The following is a 24,650-nucleotide window of genomic DNA, read 5'->3' as shown; positions in this document are numbered from 1 at the left end:
GGATCCTGCCAAGTCTCGGGGAAAGGACACCACATCTCCCGACATCCTGCTGCATTTTAACTGCCAATTAACTTCGTGTGGATTGACTAATGAAAGTTATTTGCCTGACATTTGCACTGCTTACGTCAACAGTTATTTTATTTTTGCTGCTCCATCCAAAATAAAAGGACTTTTCCTGTCATGCGTCATGCATGTAGTACACACGAGTAGGCTAGAGAACCATAGACTGTCTTATACAGTCTATGTACAGAACCGAAAACGGCTCCAAGTAGCCTTTAGAAAACGTTTTTCTGGTCCAATGACCTTGAGCACAAAAGTGAATAAAACCATGCATATACATGCATCTGATTTTGATCACTTCAATATTGCTTTACTGTTAAACATGTTTTAAGCCATCATGTTTCTTTATCAATGTAATATTCAGATACAGTATGCAGATCATTTTTACTGATACTTAAGTAAAAAATAGCCTACCTCTGCTTGAAGTCTGAATGGTTATTAGTATTGAGTATGGAAAGTTTTTTGCTCCCTGTACAAACAACTAAGCTGTGGCATTTGAGAATAACCAATACAATATTAGACCACAAATGAATGCTTGAAGTACATGTTTTTAACTTATGAATCAAATGCTATGTTCTACAACCAGAACACATAAGAGCATTTATCAATACCTTAAAATTAAAAGGTTTTTCATAACTATACATAAAAAATGGCATCACACTTTTTGTGGACAAACAATAACTTTTAATCATGGAAAGAAACTGTTTACATGACCCGGTAATTTCATGAAAGAAAGAAAAAAATAAAAGGAGCTAAGCAGGAAAAGGTAAATTGTGTTAGAAGATTGGATTACAAAATTTGAAACTTGCACCAAAAACGTCGTCTTCACAGAAAGCAAAAATTGACATGGAAATACTTTTAATGAATCCCCCTAATGGGGTGTTTAACATTAAATATCAACAGTATTTAAAAAAAAAAAAAAAAAAAAAAAAAGAAATAAAAACATAATTACAAGTTTCAGGAGGACCGCATCTCTAGCTGCATTGACTGTGGCTGAAATGAGTTTGGGTGACAGGTATAGGGGATGGGTGCTGGTGAACCATTTCAGACACTTTATGCAGAGAGGTCACTGCTGTTGAAACGGTCTTGGTCATACACCTCGGCGACAACTTTTCGACCTCCGAACCAGCGGTCATTGAGGGCTTGGATTGCTTTGTTCATCTCTGAGGCCATGGAAAACTCTACGAATATTTTGACAATTATATCGGCATCCTCTTCTTCTCCTTGCTTTTCCTGGTATATGATGACTCTGTTGACGCAGCCAAACTTCCCGCACTCTTCCGTCACCTCACCCTCCAGGTCGTCGTCAATGTCTTCCGGTCCAACCATATTTCGAAGCACCATCACCGTGGACTGGAGAGGAGTAAAGCAAGAATTTAACAAATAAATTTAAAAAAAAATAACATTTTGATGATAATGAGTAAATTAAAGCCTTAAATCACTTTCTCTTGACCCCTTAATTTCCCAAACCTCACCTCTGATTTTCTAAGCAGTTTCTGCATCACCATATGTCTGGCACTGCTGCCTGAAATGCTCATGTGTTCTTGGTCACTCAACATCTCTTGCCCTGTACCATCCTGCAGCATCTCCTCTTTCTCTTCTTTCCGCTCTTGTTGGTTGGTGCCACCAACTTGATTAGACAGGACGGGAGGTGATGCAAGCACAGGGTTCACAAGACCAACCTGGGGAAGCACTGGTATGGGAGGACGCACTGGAGTCACACCTTTTAGGGAAAGGCAGACATGGAGACAGTGACATCAAATGTGCAAATAGACAAACTCTTAAAAAAAAAAAAAAAAAAAATTAAAAAAACAAAACAACCACAGTCAAGTATTTACTTACAGCATGTGCTAATTTGACCAGATAATAAAGCACACTCATCGTGGGTCAAGTTAAATTAAGTACTGAGCCTGTTAATCAAATGTCTAACAACAGCTTGCAACTTGAAACCATTACAGTGGGCTAGGATAAACCCATCCTCTAAGATTTAATCTCCTTCAATGATATGCCAATGAGTTCTAAAATTGTAAGCAGCATCAAGTCATCTGGGTGGCCATACAAATTGGCAAGATACTGTATTTGTGATCCATAGAAATGTACAGTTATCCAAATATTGTGAGGAAGATTTCAACAGTATTGAGGTATTACAGTACACCATGGTATTTAGGAATACCGAAAGTATGATTGATAATACAATCAAAAACAGACACTCCTCTTTCTAGTAATGTGATACAGAGATGCTATATTGAAGGGATGTATTTTACTTCACAGCATGCGTCTCCAGAGGTCGCAAGCAATGATTTATGGGAAAGGGGCGCTCCTTTCCCATCTATTCATTGTTCTATGGGCCATAAGTATTCAAACTCAGAAAGACTTATCGTATACCTCAGTGAAATGTCAGGAAGGTAAGAAAAAATAAAATAAAAAGATACTGCCCAATCCTAAATTATTAAAACCTGGCATATTTCATCAACTGTGCAGCCATGATAAATATTTATAATAATGAGCACTCACTCATGTCTTTGTACACACCTGTGATGACCCCTGGTGCCTGAGCAGCCATAACAGCCTGAGGTATTCCCATTTGCTGACTGAGAAGTTGGGGCGCGGCTAACGCTCCCAGGACTGATGCGCCGGCTACAGCCTCCTTAAGAGAGGGGGGCCGAAGACATTAGGTAAGGGAAACACACAGAGAACAGCACAAGGCAGCACAGTCAACGATCACACAGTATGGCAGAGAGTGAGCTCAACCTTGCCTCTCTTTATCATGGTCACATACATTACTACAGTATAGATTTACTAACAAAAAATCAGACTATTCTTAGCAAGTCAAAAACTTACAGCAGTGATGTTTAGAAAGTTTTCAATCATGACACATTTTACAAGGAACACAACTGTCTGGTTAATCATTCTGACTGTTCACACTGAAAAATGGCAGTCAATGTGTTTGTGCTAACTAAGAGAAGACTCTTAGCTTACACACCCAATCAGTGAATGGGAGGAGCTTTTATCGCTTACGTTACTATATAATGTATACTATACAAAAGGATAATCGATCGTCTGACTGTTTGAGCACATCGAACTGGATTTAAAAAAAGATTGAGCCCAGAAGGTCTCATTTTTCAGGGCTGTTAAATTGACACTGTCAGGGCAAGTACTGTTTTTATGTGATCCTACAAAACTGGGCTTCTCCCAGTCACCTCAATAAAAATATTCTATGCCCATATTATCTGTGCTTTTGATGTCAATTCTAGCTAGATCTGGGTTATATTTACCTGGAAGGCCATTAAATCCCTTTGGAAGGGATTCATACTTGCCTGGGCCGTTATCTTAGCGGTGGCTGCCGCTGCGGCCACAGCTGCAGCCGGCGGCAGACCACCAGGGGTCGTGGGGGTCAGTAGGGGCATGGGCGGGGTCACTGCTTTGCCCACCCGTAGGTACTGACCCCCCAGGTCAAAGAGGTTCATAGAAGACACAGCATCCAGGGCTGACTGAGGCTTTTCATACTCTGCAAGTGAATAATAATAATAGTAAATAGCGGAGCAATGGCAACACAAAGAGCACGAGCGAATGAGGGCCCTCCAGCTCACCAATGAAGCCAAAGCCTCTGTGTCGCCCTGTGGTGGGGTCTCTGGCTAACGTGCAAGACTTGATCCTTCCGAAGGCTTCAAACACACTCTTGATGTCATCATCTGACAGGTCAGGGTGGACGGACGCCACGTAGATCCGATTGAAGGCGCGCGCCTCCTCTGCCAGCTGGTCAATGATGGGTTGCGCCTGACCGATGTTACTTGGCCGCCCAACCTATAGCACAGATCATACCAGCAGGGCTACTGAGTAAGGGATTTTTGTACCAACCCGAGAACGCACTACCGCAAAACTCCAAATCCCTGCAGCACTAACTTTCGACAACCACCGAGTTTATTCAAAGCCACTCTCCTCCTACAATTATGACACAATGCTCTCCTGGCAAGTATTCTCTGGTTTTGCATATGTGCATGCCCATTACTACACTATTTGAAGGATCTGATAAAGTGGTTTTGAGATCTAAAAAAAACCCTGCACATTTCTTGCCTGTCCTATCATTCTTATACTGGCCACCAGATACTAAATATTCCATGTTTTCACAAAACGACAACACTAAACTATGGACAATACTTAAAGTTCTGTGTAGATCCCTTGTACTTTTCAGAACTCTAATTTTAAATGACCAAAAATATAAAACAAACCGGGTCTCTAAGGGATGTCCATCAGCTGAACATGAATTTAATCACTACTGCACTTAGATCCTTGATGAGTTATGCAACATAGACACATTGTCAGCTCTCATTACAAGAGTGAAAAACAATACAACTTGCCACAGTACCAATTACCACTTCACTACAATGCAAATACAAAGCTGTTTTGTAAATATCGCCGAAACTATCAAACAAGCGTTATTTCAAAACCACCAGCTCAGCCAGTCACACTGTGCATGCACAGTGTGACTGGCTGAGCTGGTGGCAAACCGAACGGAGAACGCATTAAGTGTATCGTACTACTGCTACGCACCCTGAAAACTTCCTCTCCCTATTCAAGACGAGTATCTAAGTACGACTGGGATCTGTACTACAGATGGGGCGGCCAAGCAACACCAACCAGGCGCAGCCCATCATCAGCACATCTTGGACACAGAGCGACGCCACGCGCCGCTGGGCATCCTACTGGAACTGGTCACTAAAATAGCCTTGATGACATCATGGAAGCATAACACACAACACAGACAGTACACTAAACATACACCCAGACATACACACAACACACGCACCTGGGAATCAACAGACAGACAAGCAAAGGGGGAGAGAAATTAGTCACATATGAGTAATTTCACAAGTCATCACAAAAGCAGTTAATTAACTAATCAAATCAATATTCAGGAAGGAATCCAAATCTCTGTTTAATCATACCACACCATATGTATCTATCCATCTATCTTAAATGGGTTCCGTGTACCTAAGACATCGAGAGGTACTCCCATCTCCAGACAACTCACCTTAATGTTTCTCCCCCCGAGCATGACTGAGTTCATCTGCTCCAGAGCCAGCTGAGCAGCTTCTGGCACATCATACTCCACAAATGCAAACCCCTACACAGTCATAAACAAACATTGAAGAGTTAGGCAGCTTTACTTGTAATCTTCTGCACTTAAATCAAGATGGAAAAAAAAAATGTATACCATGATTAACACTGACCTTGTGTTTCATTGTAACAGAATCCCAAGACATGTCTATGCTCTTGATTGGGCCGAAGGGGGCAAAGGCCTGTCTGATGGTGTCCTCTCCAAGCTCATAGTATATGGAGCCCACGTACACCCGACACATGATGGCTAGGGCACGTTGCCGCTGAGCTGCCACCTGCCAGCCGGGGAAAACACATAAGCATTAGAGTGTAAAACAAAAGGAGAACACACATACTAATAATAATAATAATAATAAATGTGTATTTTCTACTGTGCTGGCTTTGCCCCAAAATAGTTAAGAGGCCAATTCCAAGTTAGGGGGTATGGACGGGTAAATAGGGTAATAATGGGATACTGTAATCAATGGATAGAACTTTGTGAAAAAAATACTAACATGTATAACAGTTATAAAATATTGATGTCACGACTTGTAAATACAATATGACCTCTATTCTGTCACTACTGAACAGACATATGGAGAAAAACACACTTAAGTGATTGACATGCACAGCCCTCACAAATATTTGGCTTCAGTAACTGACCTGTAGTCCAGGGATGCAAGTTAGGTAACAAACGTTACCCATATAAAGTCTTGATGAAACCTTTTAAACTTTCTTCTCAAGTCTAAGGGGAGTGATGGTTTAACCACTGAAAGTTGCTGTGTTGTTTACGGATGCCTTTAAGTCAGTCTGCTTCTGTTATTTCATTCTATTATCAACAAAACATGTGCCTAATTCATGACATAATGGTCAGTTGACTTGTTCATTGACAGAACAACTTGACTTTAAGATGGCCAAAAAGAATCCCTGTTCCAGCAGTTCTCTCATTTTGGTCCATTAAAAAAAAGGGATTGCTATCCCTCTTTCGCCCCATGCCAAGAACTTTGTTTTTAAATCAAGCAAATGCATATATTTCTTAAAGAGAACCGACTTTTTTCACATTTATAAACCCTTTAAAAAGCCCATTAACAACCAAAGAGCTTTTAATATCTTGTTAAAAATACTAATGCCAATGATCCCAACGTGACTCAGGAAAGCAAATATGTGCTTCAACGATTAATGTCAATGAGCTCAACGAGGATTACTAACATGGTCGCAAGTACACTAGCAGTAGAAAGCCATGTTTTCTTTAAAATATGCATTATTTGGTTAGATAAAAAGGGCAGGGATTGTTGCCAAAGCAACCAGTAAAAGAAGGGTAACAGTCCTTTTCCATTGGGAATGCGCACAGAAAAATAATTTAATAATCTATTGACCGATTGTAAAGGTGAGAGAGGATCTCCAAAGCCCATTGTCACTGCTGCCATCTGAAAGACAGTAAAGATGAAAAAAGTGCTGAAAAGTAGGTTAGATATACCTTAGCTCTGCTTTTTCAAAAATGTCATTGCTTTGCTAGATAGACAAAAGTGGTTAAGATAACACTATATTCAGAAGCTCCCTTTAAACAACACACAGTTTGGGGAGTTGCCTTCCCTAGCTAAATTACAAAACACCACACAGCAATAAACAAACAAATCCCCTTTAAAAGTGCAAAGCATTTAACATAAAGCCTTCTTGACGATCTTTTCCACCTGAAAAAGAGCAGACGCAAAAGCAAGGGCACATGGTCTACACGTGGTCTTTTTTTCACAGCATGGGTCGAGAAGAGAGTAAGACTCCCAAGAGAGCTTTTACACAACATAATATATGAAAAGGCTAAGATATTCTGTCTAGAATCAAGACTTAGACGACACGTGCATTACAAACTTTGTCCCGCAGAGTACCAATACATTTTACACATCTCACCTGCAGGTTGGTGAGCTGTTGTTGCTGATGGGCGATTGTCTGCTTCACCAACACACTCTTAATGCTTTGTTCCATGGCATACTTCTTTGCCTGGAAAAGGAGAAAAGTCATTACATTCAAGTTCCTCATATGAACGAACACTTGTTATAACATTACTGAGACCAAAAAAATGTCAGCAATATCCACATTAATCTTTTCAGATACATTCCAACAGCAAAGACGCAAAATGTGTTCTAAAAATATCGAACAGGCACATAGAATATTTGCCAACATTAAAATGAGGCCTTCACTTACATATAAGACATTTGAAAGATAATAAATGCAAATAGGAATAAAGAAATTATAAAATAAAAAATAAAAAAAAGAATTTTGCAGTCTTTGCAAAAGTTGCAGTCTTTATCTTGCACAAAAGTAAAAAGCTGATTAGACACAGTTACACATACAAGAAATTGGCTTTCTCAAGGATAAAACAGGTTTCTTTAGTCACCTACCCCAAATATGCATGTAAATAATTGCACCGATTTACTTTTATCAAACAAACTTACATTGGTAATTACATTATCACTAAAGGTACATGTATGTCAGGGATTTCCTACCCTCTGAAGTGCCTCCTGCTGCTCTGGGGTAAGAGGCGGCAGGCCAAGCTTGGAGCCTGTGCCCTGTCCATTCTCCATCGTCAGAGCTTCACCTCCCTGCAATTCAGAAACAGCAATTTATGAAAAAACAACTGAGAAACAGAGTTGGGAGCATTAACACCTGCCTGTATGTACATACATAACTATATTTTCCCAGTAAAAAATCCAGCGTTGCACATCACCTCACACAGGACAGGTTATCATTTAATATTCTAGTATACAGGACATACACCCGGATTTAAACCAGGTGGGACGGGACAAACTCCTTACCTACGCAACCCGCTAATCGCTGGGTCCACCAGACTGAGGCAGGAAAGCCCCCAAGGGGAAGAGGACTGATGGGGAAGCTTTAACAATTCAACAAATTCTAGGGAAAATAAAAAATGCCTTCAGACTAACAATAAGAGAAACAGGCAGCTAGGGCTGGGTACCGAACTTCCATACTTTTAGGCACCGACCGAATTGCCTCCTTAGCATCGAGTCTCGAAAAGTGCATCTTCATTCACTACCTAAGGAGTAAATTTCATCAGTGATAGTGAGCTAATGAGTATGCAGCATGTTTATACCAAGATCTAATAATGCTCGCCATTGGATGTCTAACATTACACCACGTAGACCATGCAGAAAAACACTGACAGAGAAGGGCTCATGTGTGTTGTTGTATTTTAAATAGGCATGAAGTCAGTGTGCGTCACGTAGGTGTAAATGAGCTGGACAATTATTTAAAAAAAGATGTGTAACGTAATATGTAATTTCTTTTTGTTAAAAATGGATTTCGAAAAAAAAAGTATCGTTCAGGAACAGTTATCGAATTCCCGTTATAAAAAAAAAAAATGTGAACGATACCCAGCCCTACAGGTAGCTGGCATTATTTTTACATTGCAATCTTCACATAGACAGCCCGTCTTTCCTTTAGTCAAAGAAAACATGTAGAATTCTGCAGGCTCGGCTACATTGATTTATGCGATGAGTAATACCTTTTCCTTCCTATAAGGTTCCTAGATTTGAGTTCGCCAACGTTAGCGTGATGCACATGCACGCTAATGACGGAGCTCATCCTAACATAAGCTAGCTACATTATAAAATAGATAGCAACAAAGGGCTAAAGTTAAACTTTAGGCGAACACGGAATTAGCTAAAGTCGATATGGACATAAACTACGACCGATCTGTACTACACCTAAATGATTAATTGCATAAGTATTACCAAAAAGCACTATGTGATGAGCGAGGCCTGGTTTCGATTTAGCTTAGCTACGTTATCTTTGTTGCTAGCAAGGAGCTAGCTGATGTTAGCTAGGCATTAATTACAATGGCGTTTGAAGCAAGCTCTATTTTCCCCAGTGAGATACATTGTCATTTCACAGGCTATCTCGTAAAAATAAATTCCACTAAACATCGCGAATTACTTACGCAACCACCACTGTAGCTGGAAACGTTAATGTGTCTATTTATCAAGGGATTTATTTACCGCAGTCTCTGTTACCGCCATGAAGCACACCTTCTTGGAAAGGCCCACACCACAACACTCGCGAGATCCTTACGTTTTCAATTCAAGGTATCGCGATAGTTTAACCATGGGGTGGATGTGAAGTTTTTTTTCTCTCTCTCTCTTCTTTATGTTAAATCAGTAAGCATTACAATTATGGGAATAAACAGTAATACTTAACTTATTTTTTTTACCAGACACATAAGAAAATATACATAAAAGAAAAAGGAGAAGAAAAACATTATTCAAACAAAAAACTTCAGCAAAGAATAAATAGAACATATATTAAGTGAAAATATTAAATAAGGAGCACAAGCTTACATTTTAATAGCTTTTCTTTTTTGCCAGAGTTATTTACAATAGTGAAAAACAATACAACTTTCCACAGTGTCTTAATATATAGCAGCAATTATTTCATGAAAACATTAAAGTGAAAAATTACAGACCTTCTGATCTTATCAAAGATAAATCTACAAATATCTTGTCACAGTTTACAGATATCTTTTAATCTCACGGTTGAATGTGTTAAAAATAATGTCATGCCGCAATGATACTGGATTTATGTTGGTAGCTTTTAACAAAACATTATTACCCTCATAAATATAAAAAGTATCTCTTCTTCCCTACAATGTTTTTTTTTATAATAGATAATCCCTCAACCAAAGTTACAGCTACACTATGCAAGAATTGTATGGGATATGTTACCTATTTGTAATGTGTTTGTAACACTAGTTTATATTCTTGTAACAGACTTAATCAAAAAAGGTTCTTTTGGAAATTAATCAAAACCATCTTTTTGTAATTGCTTTCAGCTCCATGTTTTTTGACAGAACAAACATCTCCAATCTTGCAATATGTACCTTTGTGTTTGTTTAGTGTGCTTTATAAATTCCTTGTCAGTTGCACATTTTAAAATTACAAAAGAAAAATCGGCTTCAGTCTGATTATGTTTGACTCAAATGGTCCAAAACTACATTTAGTTTTTTCCCCAATAATAATTTTTTTTCAACACCTAATTCTAAACGTAATACAGCCTAAATTAAAAAAAACAAACATCAAGCTCTACTTGTTCCTTTTCCTAAATTTGTTTAATTGGGCAACAGTGAATATAGCTGATATTGTAAATGGTATAGGACCTCAAGGAAAGAAGTGAGGGAATGTGGGAGTGATATGCATTTTGTTTTTCAATCATTTTAATATATATTTACCATGAAACTGGAGATGCCTACTAAATATCTATTAAATCATAATACTTGCTTAGAAAATGTGTTAATGTGAACATCAAAATATACTCAATACATACTGGGATTTGTCTCAATTAATGAAATTTCAGACATAACCATCATGTCACAATTTGTTTATTGTCATGTATTTAATTGCCATAGCTACAATATATAACAAAGGTTTAAGTAAAACACATCCAGAGGCAAATTCATTCTACAGATTCACGGGAAAAGAAGTAATTTGACATAAAATAAAACGGATATGGATATATATTTTTTATGTTAACATTCATTTTCTTGGTCAGGTCCCCTGGAACCAAACTGTGACTGACAAAGGCAAACGTTTTGAATTGTTGCAGGCTATTAAGACATGCAGCTTACTAGATCAAATGAGAGCAATAGTGGCACTGCTCTCTAAAAGTAAACCCCTTTAATAGCCACAAATAAATATGTACACCACAGCCCACAGTCGGCGAGTGTCTGGGAGAATTCAGGGCTCCTGTTTTCAGAGACACACTGATAAGAAGGCTTGACACAGAGTAGAGTAAGTAAGTACTGTATGCAATGACATCAATTGAAACCTCGACCGTACAGACCCGGGAAAAAAATGAAGCAGAGCTAAATGAGTTCGACAAAGAAGAGTACACGACTGAAGACCGATCCAACAATTCATTATAGTTTTTTTTTTCTTTTTTTGCTGTCCAGTTTTGTAAAGAAAAGAAATCCACCCAAATGGTAGTCTTCTTTTACGGTGCCAAGACTGGATTCTTTACAAGAAAATCTGGCAGAGCTGAAGGACTGCATTCTATTTTTGTGTTTCTGTGGGCTGCAGTGCAATAAATCCCAAAGTTCACACTGTAATTGTCTGAAATAGTAGATCTGATACTGGGAAAAGAACATGTTCAAAGCAAAATATTCCTCTCTTTTATCAGAGATTCTGTTTTATCTCTTGCAGCCAATGGAAACCTCCAGAGGTTAGCACTGTTATCAATTACATAAAAGTCAAAATGCTAAACCATACATTCTTAAAGATTTTTGAGTAGATTTTCTTCTTTTAAAAACACCTATTAACACTAAACAAGTTCAGTGTTAGAAAATATCCTCAGATGGTTTAAGAAATACCGCAAAAATAAGTATAGCAGTAATATCAGCAATATGGCAAGTTTTGTTAACAAGTCTTAAGATCACATCACCAACACCATTCATCCCATTTATACAGGACTGTGATTTTTACTTCACAAGCTTCCCGTGATGTATTCCAATTTTTGTACATGAGCTGCAGTTCTTTCCAAACTAACATTGACTGCAGCAGAGAGCTTATCACCTGATCCATTTGTCCAACATACAAAGGCTTCAGCTCTTAATGGAGCTGCCATTACTGGGTGTCAAGCTCATCTTCACATTCACATTGACTATGTCGACTCATGATAAGACACAGGAACTAGTATGAATCAATGCATCTGGATTTAAAACTAAAAGTCAGCCTGAATTAGTTAAATTACAAATTGCTAAATTGGGTATGACTTGGTTTCATTAGGAAATTTTGTCCAAAGTACATTGCCATATCAGGCACTTTGCAAGTCTTTGGCTTTCAGAACACTTTCACAGGGAAAACCCTTAAGAGCACTACAGGCTAATAGAGAGGCATCATCTCATTGCTCGTCACTACATTTAGGCATGGTGTGTTTAGAAGAAGCTGACTTTGATCCAAGAGTGCAGTGAGGTGTGTTAACTTTGCACGTCATAAAAAAAAAAAAAAAAAATACAGGCTTGTGTAAAGCCTCTATTGTTCACAGTTCAACAGAAATAAATAAGTCAACTGAATGAGTATTAACAGTGCATGTTGGACGGAATATTAAATTCCTAAAATTTTAATAAACGGAGGGTTCTGGCTTGTAAGGGAGAGGGGCTTTAGTAAATTACTTTGATTACAATTATAAGTAAATAATCACCAATCAAAGTGGACACTGGAGTGCAAACAAGCAATGAAACGTCCTTCTGAAAACACAGCTGCTGCATTTGTAAGTAAAACATATACGTTCTGAATAGTGGTATTATGGAACAGTTGTCAATATATCTTAAGGCATGATAGCCCTCTTTAGCATGGAGTTTAAAAATCTTCCACTGCTTTGTGGGATTGCTGAACACAGCCATGATGCCTCTGGCCCTCTAACCAGAGGTGCCTTCGGTTTCTTTCTCAGCGCTGGTGTTTCTTCGTTGTCTCTAGGATGATTTACTGACTGTCCCAGCCCAGCATCCTTCTGTATTTGTCCTCTTTTTGATCCACAGCTGGGTCAGCTCCTTTCCCGGCTGTGTCATACTGTCCGCTGCCCTTTCCATTTCTTGATCTGCGTGGTCAAGGCCCGGGCCCCTCTATCTGGGCCATTCGCTGTTGTGACCCCTCCTCATTGTGTGCTCCCAGAGGCGAGCGCTTTGACCCGGTGACGGCTGATGGCGTCCTCCAGGAACACTGCTACCTTCTCACTGTCCTCCTACACAGCACACAGGACATTTTTGAGCCTAGATATGAGTTCCTGTTTTGCTTACAAATGCAAAAATCACAGTAAGGACATTTGTTCATTTTTGTTGACGAAGAACATAAAAAAGCTTTTATATCCACCTCATTTATGAAGGCATAGTGAACAAGTTCACTGGCAAGGTCTTTGGAGGTGTCAGCTGAAAGTTTCACATGAAATATTTCAGGTACAAAAATCGGCGATAAAATGAACCTTTAAGTAAGTAGAGAGTAAGCTGTTTTTTTTTAATGATAAGAATGTCATTTTCTCAATTTTTCTTATTGTCAACCAATCCATAAAAAAGACCAAAACGAACAAGGGATTGATCCACCTACAAGTATTGTCTGTGTATCCAAAGCCTGATATACTGTAGTTATTTTATATATATATATATATATATATATAATTTTTACCCAACAGCCATTAAAAATACACCAATAAGCTACACTGTTGCGCTGGGTGACATGTTTCTTAATTACCATAACCATGGGCACAGCAGTTCAATTGTAAGTCAATCTGCCACTGAAAATAGTCCCCAATATCTACTCCTGTTTGAGAAACGTTTCGTAAAAAAATAACCGTGTCCATCTGTTTTATGAAAATACTGAGCGTGTTTATTCTTGACTCATTTTTAAAGATTTAAATCTTTAGTAGAAGCCAATGGGCTTGGGTCTGAGAGCCACAGGAAGGCTGGAGATGTGGGAAGGTACAGGTTGAGAGACAGACACTTTGGTGGTTTTGGTTTTTTCACAGAGTTTGCAGACAATAAGAAAAATATAGAATAACGCTGGCCTTCTCTTTTAAGGCACAGTTGTGGTCAACTTACTTGGAAGGATGTCACAGCTAAGCTGCCTATGAAGTTTGTCATCCATCTTCAGAAACAAAGACAGCTGGGGAGAGACCAAAAAGTCAAATTTAAAATCAAGCTGGATTTATGTTTAACCACTATAACTGACTGAACTTCTACAAATAATGTTGATACAGAGCTTTTAGAAGAATGCTACTGGCAAAAAAAAGACCACATATGCTTGATTATTAAGGAGCCCAACAAAAGATTATTTTTTGGCCATTTTAGCCCTTTATTTTCATATGACAGCTGAAGACATGAAAGGGAAGAGAGAGGGGGAATGACATGCAGCAAAAGGCTGCAGGTCGGAGTCGAACCTGTGGCCGTTGCGTCGAGGAGTAAACCTCTATATATGTGCGCCTGCTCTACCAAGTGTGCTAACCTGGCCACTAACAAAAGGGTTTTTACTAAAAATAGGCAAAGTACCTGTAATACCATGTGACTCACATGAGTTTTGGTCCCTTCTTCATTTGACTCCAAATTACAGTGCATTTGAACAACCTACAACACCAACAGACAAAAAGTATGTAGAGAGTTACAGCAAAAATATCTTTAATATGTTTTGGGTGATAATAAACAGGCATAATAATAATAATAATAATAATAATAATAATAATAATAATAATAATAATAATAATAATAATAATAATAATAATAATAATAATAATAATAATAATAATAAACAGACCGGTTACATATTTTACATAACCAAAAGGGAGGTCTTTATAGTTATCTTTCTTTCTAATTCTTGACATATTGCAGAAAATGGACTGTAAACATCCTCTTTCATGGACATTTTATAACCTCAGACATGTTTGCTCTGTAGGCAGCCAGATTGTGTATCTAACACTTTTTTTGTGGTGATTTTTGAAAGTCTTACCTTCCTTGTTTCTGTCTCCTGGGGTTCAGGAGTCGGCGTCTTGACCGTCTCAACCTGCTCCTGAGACAAGGAGAGGGCGCGAGGGACGGGGTGAAGCCGAGATGAGGCAAAGTTCATCAAGGGGTAAATCCCATTCCTGAAGAGAGGGGACAGGACAACATGTTGAACTTCATGCTGCAGTCACAGCCATAACTGACACAAAATGAGTCTAATCCTGAAGTTCCACTTACTTGACATCCTCCAGAAACTTGTCAAGTTCCAAAGGGGACACATGGGAATATCTACAGGAGGTGAAGAAACACACAGTAGAGCAGAGTGAGTGTTGTGCTTCACATGTCATGTCAAGATATTCACAAATAACCAAAGATACAAGGTGCGTAATATTACTTGAGCTGAACTCCCTGTCTATCTTCATGTTTAATCTCCGCCATGACAGCGTTGGGGTCAAAGGACTTGGTTTTCTCCTCCACACAGTTTTCTGGGAGCAAGTCTGTAGATGCAAGAAAAAAAGTCTGGACATTAGTCAACTTATGTCTTTTTTTTTTTTTTTTTTTTAAGCTTAAACTACTCGAGTGTATGCTAAAGCTAGCAAATATATTGTGTAACACATAACACTGGCTCCTCAACAGGATAAAGCGTGTTGCATTATTGATTTAAGATTATTAATTTTAAATGAAGGATTTTGCGGGGAAAAATTATACTTTTAGCACCGTTCTAAAACCTGCTTGGCAAACACATAGAAGTAAACACACGATCTGCTGCATTCATGTGCATTCAAGAGGAGGCTTTTTGTGTGGTAGGCTTGGCGTGTGGAGGTGAGAAACTCACACTGGTTGTTGATGAGGCAGTGGGCGGCGAGCAGTTTGAGGGAGTGGACCTCGAACAAGACTCGGTGGAACAGAAGGTCGTGAGCCGTAGGACGGAGCTTGGCTTCGTGACGTAAACAGGACTGGGTGAACTCCTGCAGAAAGTAACAAGACACTGAGTCCAACACATAATTACATGACTGCACGGTATGACCTAGTTTACCGAGCATCACGCTGCGTTCTGGATTTACTGGCATGTTTTACTGAACCATTCACCAAAACTGTACAAAGTCTCTGCATGTGGTAAGAAATAAACCTAGTAGCACAGTGGAATGTGTAGGCGAGTGTTAGTAGTGTAGTGTAGTGTCTTCATTTCCATGTTGCCCTGGTTGCGCTAGTGTATATTTAGGACATGAAGTATTGATGAGACTCACTCTCATGGGAGGGTCTTCCAGGGATTGACCTGCAGTGACGATGGCCTCCTTGGACACAGCAATATCTCCGTTGGCCTGGATCTCCAGTACTGCCATCTAGAGGTGCAAATAATCTGTTAACACAGTCACACATAAACGTGCACACACACATACACAGAAGAGAATCTCACAGTTCCGTTTCTCTCACCTCTAGAGCACAGATGCCAAAAGAGAAAATGTCTATGGCATAATCATCTTCGTCAGCTAGGAACAGAAATGGAGAAGCAAAAGTTGAAGGAAGTGAGACACATAGATAACTTTAAGGAAGAGCGTACCCCAAAATGAAAATGGAGTCGGATTAAGCTTTATTGTAAACAACAAATTAACCTTTAAGGCTTTCACTGTGGCTCCAATGATCTTGACACTCACTACCTCACTACCTCTTACAATTACAGTCATTAGGTCACAAACTTCCCACAATTCTCTGGTGGGAGAATCTACACTCAGATGTAAGGTTTTCACTACCATTTTAAGGCTTAGGTGCATCACACAAACCGTTTCGGGCACTGCCTAATGGCGCTTTTCCATTACATGGTACCTACTCGCCTCGCCTCTACTCGCCTTTTTTGGTTTTCCATTACGAAAAAAAGTCCCTGGTACCTGCTAACGGGTACTTTTTTTAGTACCTCCTCAGTCAAGGTTCCAAGCGAGCTGAGGCGAGCTGAGAAGGTGACGTGAAACCCTGCAGGCTACAGATTGGTCGGAAAGAATCGTCACTGATCACTGCATTGCTAGCGACAGACGGCATTTTTGAATAGTTTAGCCAGCGGTGTTTTTTCACGCAGAGAGTTGAGGCGAGTAGAGTTGAGGCGAGTCGAGCAGGTAACATGTAATGGAAAAACGCCATAAGACGAATAAATGTAACCAAAATACTTTTCTTACATTTAATGATTGTAGTTGGTCCCTAGTGGACTTCTTTAGCAAGTTTTGTCTTTAAAGGTGCATGTTTTGAAATATGTTAGGTCCATATGTGTTTGTGTTATGTTGTGAATGTGAAAATGAACTGCTACCTCCTTTGTCAGCTCTAGCCACTGAAAAGAAATAAGCAGAGAAATCAGGCCAATTACAAAAGCTGGTCAGTCTGACATCATATTGCCTGAGCTCATTACTATTCATTAGCTCGCCCAGTTGGGCTGGGTAAAGGATTCTGACAGCCAGGCTCTCATTGGCTAGCTGTTAGCCAATCAGATTCAAACAGCTTAGCTTGTTGAATATTAATGAGAACTGGCAGAAATCTGAGTCTTCCTGTAGGCTTTCTATACCACGCTAAAATGGCTTGAAACAAGGCATTTTTTTCCACAAAAAATGTTACAGAGTCCATGGTAGAACTTCAGACATTACCACAAAGTAATGAAATACGTGTGGCAGGGCACCTTTAAGCTTTTTGTGTTTGAATTTTTTAATTATCTGCTCTAGCTTTTCCAACGTTTTAGACAAAAATATGGTCCAAAATAATGTGAAATTGCATTTTTTTTTTTTTATTACCAAACATATGTTTTCTTGAGGGAGGACCCCTAAACCCCCTGCCAAATAAGAGCACCTAATTCTTCCACAAACGTAGGGAAACACTGAGATGTCAACAAAACATTTTGATTTTGCTGCAAATGTGTAGGATGAGGATAACATGGATATACAGGGGCTAACTTACAGTGTTTTTTGTGATTTTACCAAATTTTAGAGGATCATAAAGTCACATTAGACTAAGGTGGGAATGACTGAATTTTCACTTTGGGGTGAATCATTCAGTTAAAAATTATTGAAGATAGATTTTACAGCATTAAAGCGAAAGCTGCAAACAAACTCCGCTCTGTCACACTTACATCCATATTCTGGAGCAAAAAAATGAAGATTCCTCTGCTCATCGCGATGTTGTCTCGCTTTACCGTGGACGCTGGCATCTGGAAACACTGGTTAGAGAAGACACAAATAGTATAGATACGTTAGATGAAATAAATTGATACATATGACACAAATTAAAACATATCTGCTACAAAACTATCCATTTCTTACCATTAACAAATAACCGATGCCACACTGTGGAAAGAAAATTAAGCACAATTGAGATATTTATTCTGTTTAGCAAAACTGCAGAACAATCCACAGTCTGAGGTTACAACATGGATGGTTTATGCTGGTGGTATTAACATAAAACGCCCTGCTGGGAGCAGACCTGAGCCGATCTTGATGAGGCCGTTGTGCTGAATGAAGATGGTGTCGCACGTCAGGTTGCCATGGATTATCGGTGGGTCACAAGAGTGCAGATAACTGCCAGTAGATAATAAACCGTGTGATTAATGTGATGCCTGAGATTATAGAAATCTCTCATGTTAAAATCCTGGGGAAGAAATCAGTCAGTACCTGAGGGCAGAGAGAATCTGGGTGCACCATCTCTTCCAGGCCTAAAATATAGTGTAATAGAGCAACATGAATCCTCTAAAGACACAAATCCATCCCTCATTCTCAGGATCATATGTGAAGAATACCAAATATAGCACTGTTACTATGGCTTTGTTATAGAATGAAAAACAGCAGACGTAGAAGACAGAAAAAAAGAGAGAAAATGAGATGCAGGTTTCAAACCCAAGATATACACTCACCGGCCACTTTATTAGGTCCAACTGTTTAACTGCTTTCTAATGCAAATATCTAAATCAGCATATCACATGGCAGCCAAGGTTTGAACTTCAATGGTTGATGCTGATCAACAGGATGGGGAAGAAAAGGGATTTAAGTGACTTTGAACCAGGCATGGTTGCTGGTTGTTGGGTTTTAATATTTCAGAAACTGCTGATCTACTGGGATTTTCACGCACAACCATCCGATGATAGGATCAGCATTTGGCGTTTACATAAAATGCATGGATCCATCCTGCCTTGTATCAAAAGTTCAGATGGTGATGGTGGTGTAATGGTGTTGGGGATATTTATTTGGCACACTTTGGGCCCCTAAGTACCAAGTATTGAGCATTGTTGAGTTCACTTTACTCAAATGGTCTCCACAGTCCCCAGATCTAAATCCAACCGAGCACCTTTGGGATGTGGTGGAACGGGAGATACGCATCATGAATGTGCTACCGACAAATCTGCAGCAACTGCGTGATGCTCTCATGTCAACATGGACAAAATCTCTGAGGAATGTTTCCAGCACCTTGTTGAATCTATGCCGCAAAGAATTGAGGCAGTTCGGAAGGTAAAAGGGGGTCCAACCCGGTACTAGCCAGGTATACCTAATAAAGTGGCCAGTGAGTGTATATGTCTGAGCAGAGTGAGTCACCAGGGTGTCCTGTTACATCATCTCTAATCCTGCAGAAAATATGGCTCTGAATAGTGATGGGGTGCAGTAACCTAGGCCACCACCAGGTGGCAGACTGAGCAAGTACACCAATACAGGTAGCCAATGTGACCAGAAAACACTGACCTTTACATTCATAGTCTTGTGGTTCTTCTTAGTTTTCTTCAGAAACTGCTTAAGGCTGCCCGACGACATGTATTCTGTGATGAATATAACCTGTGGGCCACACATGGAGTTAATTCACAAATGTGTGTGCGGATGGAAAAAAATGGACAGAGGGAGAAAGAAAGACCAGAGAAAGGATGAAAAACAAATCATACCCGCGCCTGGCTCTCCTTCATGTCCAGCCAGTACTTGTGGAACTTTACAATGTTGGGGTGTTCGACCTGCATCAGGTTCTCAAACATCTCCTTGATCTTCTCCTAAAAAAAAACATACATCAGAGGTGATTCAGATCTTCACATTACATCATGGACCCCTTGTCCTTAAGAAAAAAAAAAAAGTTATAAACAATTCAGATATTCAATTAATTGTTTGCTGGAGCTGCTCCCCCCGCGACCCGACACCGGATAAGCGGACAAAGATGGATGGATGGATGAATTAATTGTAATTTTTTTTAAGCAAAAATAAATTATTTTAAACTTCACAAATGTTCATATTTGATGGTTGTCTTAGATTGTAATTATCAGAATACCTTAGCAACTTTAATGTGCCATAATTATTTTTCATTATTTTGTGATACATATCACTAAACTAAAAATAATCATTAAAGACCTCTAACTCACGGTCCATAAAACATTTTGAGGCTCTAAATTAGAAATGTATGCAGTACGCAAGTTTTTTTTTCCATTTCATTATACCGGGGTAAAATTAGCAATTAAAGGACAATTCCGGCGCAAAATGAACCTAGGGGTTAATAACACATGTGTACAGAGTCGACCGTTCTCTGGAATATGTTTTGATGGTAATCAAATGCGTCTCTAGCTTAAAACAAGCTAGCACGAACCGCTGATTAGCTTAACAGCTTGACTGCAAAATGTATAGCAAAGTTGACCTTTATCTTAGGACTAAGATATGAACAATGTGTAAAATACTGGACAATCACTGAAATGTAGCCCACATTATGTAACTGGAAGACCCTTCTCCTGTTACGTATTGTAGTGCCCATGTCTCTCAGCCCAACACTCTCAGCTTTATCTTGAAAACGGCAATAAAAAATAAAGTAAGAAAGAAAAAAAAAAATGTAATCATTATTTGCAGCCCTAATTACCTAACTTCAATTTAATAATTGAATTCATTTTTAATTTAATTTATACATTTTATTGATCCCCAGTGGGGAGTTTGGTGCTTTCTAGTCATCTGATAAAAACAGTAAATACTGCCTGTCTTGGCTGTAGGGAATAAGAGCCACAGTACCTCCTGTGCTTTGAAGACCTTCTTGTCAGAGAAGAGCACCTCGTTCCACACCACCTCCACGCCCTCCTCCGTGTCCATGGCCAGAGAGGCACTTTCCACACCTGGGACATTACCTTGGCTCACCTGCATGGGGCAGAAAGAAACACATGTAGGATTTAGCATGATGCTGTACTAAAACCGCAAGTACACATTTATTGCTGTCCTAGTTGTATGCCACAAATATGACATTAACTGATTTCTTTGCTACTTTGGGACAGCAATAACAATTAGACTTGTTGGCAAACAGTTTACACATCCAGATACAGAGCAACATTAGCAGGTTTTCCGCAGGTTTTACCAAGTCAAATTTAAGACATTTTTAAGACCTTTATGAATGAAATTTAAGACCTAAAATCACAACATAAAAGTACAAAGAAATGCAGAAGCTTTTATATAATAGGCCTCAGTGGTCCCCTAATACTGTATCTAAAGTCTCGTTCCTGAAATTCAGCCTTGGTGCAGAATTAAAGCTACTACGAGCCAGTCCCACAATGAGGACGTGTCATTTCTGTGTCTGTAGCTTTAAATGCTATTGAGGAGGAGCAAGGTGGGGCAAGGTGGAGGGTGGGGGTGTGGCCTTGACCAACTGCCATGCTTCGCTCTTGCAAGCCATGATGTGGGCCAAATTCTCCGGGCAAAGCAGAGAAAGGGGAGGTAACCTTTCCCCTTATGACGTCATAAAGGGAAGATTCCAGATTGGCCCATCTGAGCTTTCATTTTCTCAAAGGCAGAGCAGGATACCCAGGGCTCGGTTTACACTTATCGCCATTTCTAGCCACTGGGGGACGATAGGCAGGCTGGGGGAACTCAAATTAATGTTAAAAAACCTCATAAAGTGAAATTGTCATGCCATGGGACCTTTAAGACCCAGCGGAAACCCTGATTAGCATTCATTTGGAGCCGAGATTGTGTCCATCTCATGAATGCAAGTCCAATATTCACTTTCATCCTAGCTCTCACCGTTGATTGTTCCTGCAAACTGTAAAACTACTGTGAAAAACAAAGCAGCATTACAGAGCCCTCGCTAAAATACTCAACAAAAAAAGCCTGTCTGAAATGATTAGACGCTACCCTTGCTTTGACTATAAGATCTGCTAAAAGCTTCATATAACCCATTCACAGAGATCTGATAGTGGCAGCTCCATTAATAACAAGCTGAATCTATGAGGCACTATGTATTTAAACACCAACCAATTCAGTTTTTCATCCATTAATGCATGAAAAGGCATCAGTGTGGATAGATGGAAGATAATTCACCGTACCAATGTTATGTTAAATGTTGCCAGCCAGCTATAACATGTGATGATGAAGAGTAAAGAGAGGTGATAGGATGAGCAGCAGCTTGTGTAAAGAGGGAAGAGGTGGATTAGTAGGAGACGGAGGGGATGTTGAAAGATGAGACACAGGCCACAAGATGGAGCAGGTGGCACTTGAGATCCAAGAATTGCAAAGAAAAAAAAGGAAGCAGAGTGGAGTGGAGTGAAGAGGCAGTGGCTGGGTCGATAATCTGGAAGAAACAGACAGCCTGGGGCTTCATGAGCGTTTATATAACAGCGGCAAAGAGCTAAAGACACATCATTTTGCTGCCTCTGCTGCAGCTGTAGACCTGACATGACCTCCTGATACTTTTATGCAGCAGAAGTGGTGGTGCAATGAGTAAACCCATTGCTAATAACCATGATGCAATCCTGTATTGCGTAATAGTATTGGAGAATCAGCGTCTGTCCTCAGACCTCTTTGAGATTTCCTGACGAGGATCAATGAAGCATTAGCTCTATAGAGAGGATGTAGAACCATTGATCTACGTATTTATGGCCCAAAGTGAAAACTTTAAATCAGTGGTACAATGTCACAGAACATTTGCCACCAGGCCGCAAGGAAATGATATGATGCTGAGAACTGACAAAGAGCTTGATGACGGGGTAGCAACTGAGAAACTATTATTTGGGCTTCTCTCTCCCCTCTAATTACTACTTATTATTGCTCAAAGCTAAACATTGACTATCCTACAAAGCTCCACTTGTACCACGCTTCATGACATCATCGGCATCATCTAACTCGGTGACGAATGGAGTCAAAAGACGTCTCTCTGGGTCTGGCTCAACAGGAGGAGGTTTGTTAACAAAAAACCAAGCAGAAGACAAACCTCAATCAACACCACAAAAGCTTCCATAAAAATTCAGATTTTTCAGACACTGCAGATATTTTCTTGAGCCTCAAGACAAAGAAATGCTTGTTGGCCACTGTGGTTTGTTTATTGCACAACCTACAGGGCAGCGCAGCAGTAAAGCTCTCTTTATAGACAAGGGTGGGCAGCAGTGAATATATGACATAATCTCACTACTCCCCCTCTACAAGAAATGATAATGTGATTAGTGGTATTACAGAGCTTAAACACAATCCTCTGACGGGCTGACAGAAGAGGGCGTTCCTTTGCTTCAACGAGATATCAGAAAGGAATCATTTCAGTCTCCCTCTGGCATCAGGACTCAGCTGCTGTTTATTTTCTCTAGATGTTGAGAAACATTTGGTCTTCTGTCCCAGCGTCTAGCGTCCCAGGGGTTTAACGGGGTCTGTTGCTTGCTTGGCCACGTCAGTGTGAGACTCGTAAACAGCACACAGGATGCTCGGCTGTGATTGGCTGCTTTAAGGGAGGTGGGTTTAGGGTGTGGAAAGAGATTTAAGGGATCGTGTGTTCATGTCAAAACAATTTCTATTCTAAACTTTGTTCACTCAACATCTAAGCCGGGTAAAACTGGATCTTGAAGGCTGTCACACTAACCTCTCATTATCTCACCACACATTTCTTACTCACATTATTTTCTTCATTCTTTTTATTTGTAAAGGAAAATATGATCAACACAGGGACAAAACCGAGAAAGTACACCACAGGTAAACTTGTTGTGCTATTCTAAGATCGGGCATGGGTATGAATCCCACCTGTGCCTCTTCTTCAGTCCACTTTAATGACGGCCACCAAAAGTAGAAAAACAGAACTCTGACGGAACACATCACTTCACTCTCTTCTTACATGCAGTGTATCACTCCGCCATGGTTAAGACAGCATGGTTAACAGCATTTTATGCAACATAATCTGCCATGCAAGGAAAGTTAATCAACCAATTAAAAAATCTCTACAAAAATAAATGTCATCTTTAATGGGCACCTTCACTTTCTGTCAGATTCTGTCAGATCCTTATTGATCAGAACAGCAGATTACCCACAATCCACTGGTGTTTGAAGACAGAAAGTGAAAGAAATAGAATTAAAAGGGTATTTCGAAAGATTTGGATATGAAAACTATTTTTAAACTTGTAAGTCATATACTCGTAGTTGCCAGTTTATTAGGTACACCGCACCAAGCTACAAGTAATGGAGTCTAATACTACAGTCAGGCAATTAATCCTAGCTTCCTACATTAATATTGTATTGTGTTGTACAGTACATTTTGTCCACTTCATTTTTATCATTGAGAGTAGACTTAATTTATTTTTACTTAAATTAATGTTTATCCTTTTGACAGACACACCCTGCTATGTGCAGAGCTGAATTGGCTTTTGGTATACCACACTTGCATGGCTACATCCAAGTAGAGGAAAGTGCAAATCTCTGTTGGCTGACCATTTGCAGTGACAGTTATAGTGCCCAGAATCAGGTTAGGATCTTTTACATTTGGCGCAAGAGCAGCAAATTATCTCAAATTGAGAAAAGCTTTGTGATGAACGGACAGAGGAAAGGATTAGCAGAGGACTAAACTTCAGTACAGCAGCTCTTTCAGCATGAATCTCCCTGCAAATTCTTTGTCTGAGACTGTGTGGGTCTAAGCTTAACAGGGACAAAGAGCTTTGTCTCCTAATCGTCGGCATCTCGCCTTCACTGAGCCTCTTCCTACACCTTTATACCTCAACAATGAGCTGATACTCACGCTCCACATTAATATTTAATATGCCGATTTTGTACAGGCTACACCCAAC

The 24,650-nt window shown here is 39.6% G+C and overlaps 2 protein-coding genes across 9 annotated transcripts in view; both read right to left on the bottom strand.

The window, feature by feature from the left end:
- Positions 1 to 727: 727 nt before the first annotated feature.
- Positions 728 to 9,256, bottom strand: LOC114549141 (poly(U)-binding-splicing factor PUF60). Of its 7 annotated transcripts, none has more exons than XM_028569341.1 (12): positions 9,168 to 9,254; positions 7,968 to 8,064; positions 7,659 to 7,754; positions 7,063 to 7,152; positions 6,534 to 6,584; positions 5,292 to 5,453; positions 5,093 to 5,185; positions 3,651 to 3,864; positions 3,336 to 3,568; positions 2,593 to 2,707; positions 1,536 to 1,783; positions 728 to 1,413 (listed from the first exon to the last, which is right to left on the bottom strand). In XM_028569341.1, exons 3-12 carry the CDS (start codon positions 7,734 to 7,736, stop codon positions 1,114 to 1,116), a joined length of 1,584 nt encoding a protein of 527 aa, XP_028425142.1. In that variant the 5' UTR covers positions 7,737 to 7,754; positions 7,968 to 8,064; positions 9,168 to 9,254; the 3' UTR covers positions 728 to 1,113. The 7 variants fall into 7 exon arrangements, with proteins under 7 accessions (XP_028425142.1, XP_028425143.1, XP_028425141.1 ...); XM_028569342.1 differs by having other exon boundaries at positions 9,110 to 9,197; XM_028569340.1 differs by lacking the exon at positions 7,968 to 8,064 and having other exon boundaries at positions 9,168 to 9,256.
- Positions 9,257 to 10,527: 1,271 nt separating this feature from the next.
- nrbp2b (nuclear receptor binding protein 2b) overlaps positions 10,528 to 24,650 on the bottom strand; it is a 34,151-nt gene continuing 20,028 nt past the window's right edge. The window contains exons 2-18 of one of the 2 annotated variants that reach the window (XM_028569729.1): positions 20,638 to 20,760; positions 19,542 to 19,643; positions 19,348 to 19,437; positions 18,289 to 18,329; positions 18,101 to 18,195; positions 17,941 to 17,964; positions 17,751 to 17,837; positions 16,079 to 16,134; positions 15,892 to 15,987; positions 15,480 to 15,612; positions 15,039 to 15,141; positions 14,882 to 14,932; positions 14,652 to 14,787; positions 14,198 to 14,272; positions 13,751 to 13,814; positions 13,029 to 13,084; positions 10,528 to 12,900 (exon numbers count right to left, since the gene is read on the bottom strand). In XM_028569729.1, coding sequence (XP_028425530.1) covers positions 12,814 to 12,900; positions 13,029 to 13,084; positions 13,751 to 13,814; positions 14,198 to 14,272; positions 14,652 to 14,787; positions 14,882 to 14,932; positions 15,039 to 15,141; positions 15,480 to 15,612; positions 15,892 to 15,987; positions 16,079 to 16,134; positions 17,751 to 17,837; positions 17,941 to 17,964; positions 18,101 to 18,195; positions 18,289 to 18,329; positions 19,348 to 19,437; positions 19,542 to 19,643; positions 20,638 to 20,760 — 1,419 coding nt within the window. In that variant the 3' untranslated portion in view covers positions 10,528 to 12,813. The remainder of the gene's footprint in view (positions 12,901 to 13,028; positions 13,085 to 13,750; positions 13,815 to 14,197; positions 14,273 to 14,651; positions 14,788 to 14,881; positions 14,933 to 15,038; positions 15,142 to 15,479; positions 15,613 to 15,891; positions 15,988 to 16,078; positions 16,135 to 17,750; positions 17,838 to 17,940; positions 17,965 to 18,100; positions 18,196 to 18,288; positions 18,330 to 19,347; positions 19,438 to 19,541; positions 19,644 to 20,637; positions 20,761 to 24,650) is intronic. The other variant, XM_028569730.1, reaches the window with a different exon arrangement.

Source organism: Perca flavescens, chromosome 22, assembly GCF_004354835.1.
Source record: "Perca flavescens isolate YP-PL-M2 chromosome 22, PFLA_1.0, whole genome shotgun sequence".
Lineage (NCBI taxonomy): Eukaryota > Metazoa > Chordata > Actinopteri > Perciformes > Percidae > Perca > Perca flavescens.
The sequence above is the reverse complement of the archived record's forward strand: the minus strand, read 5'-3'. Positions and strand labels throughout refer to the sequence as shown.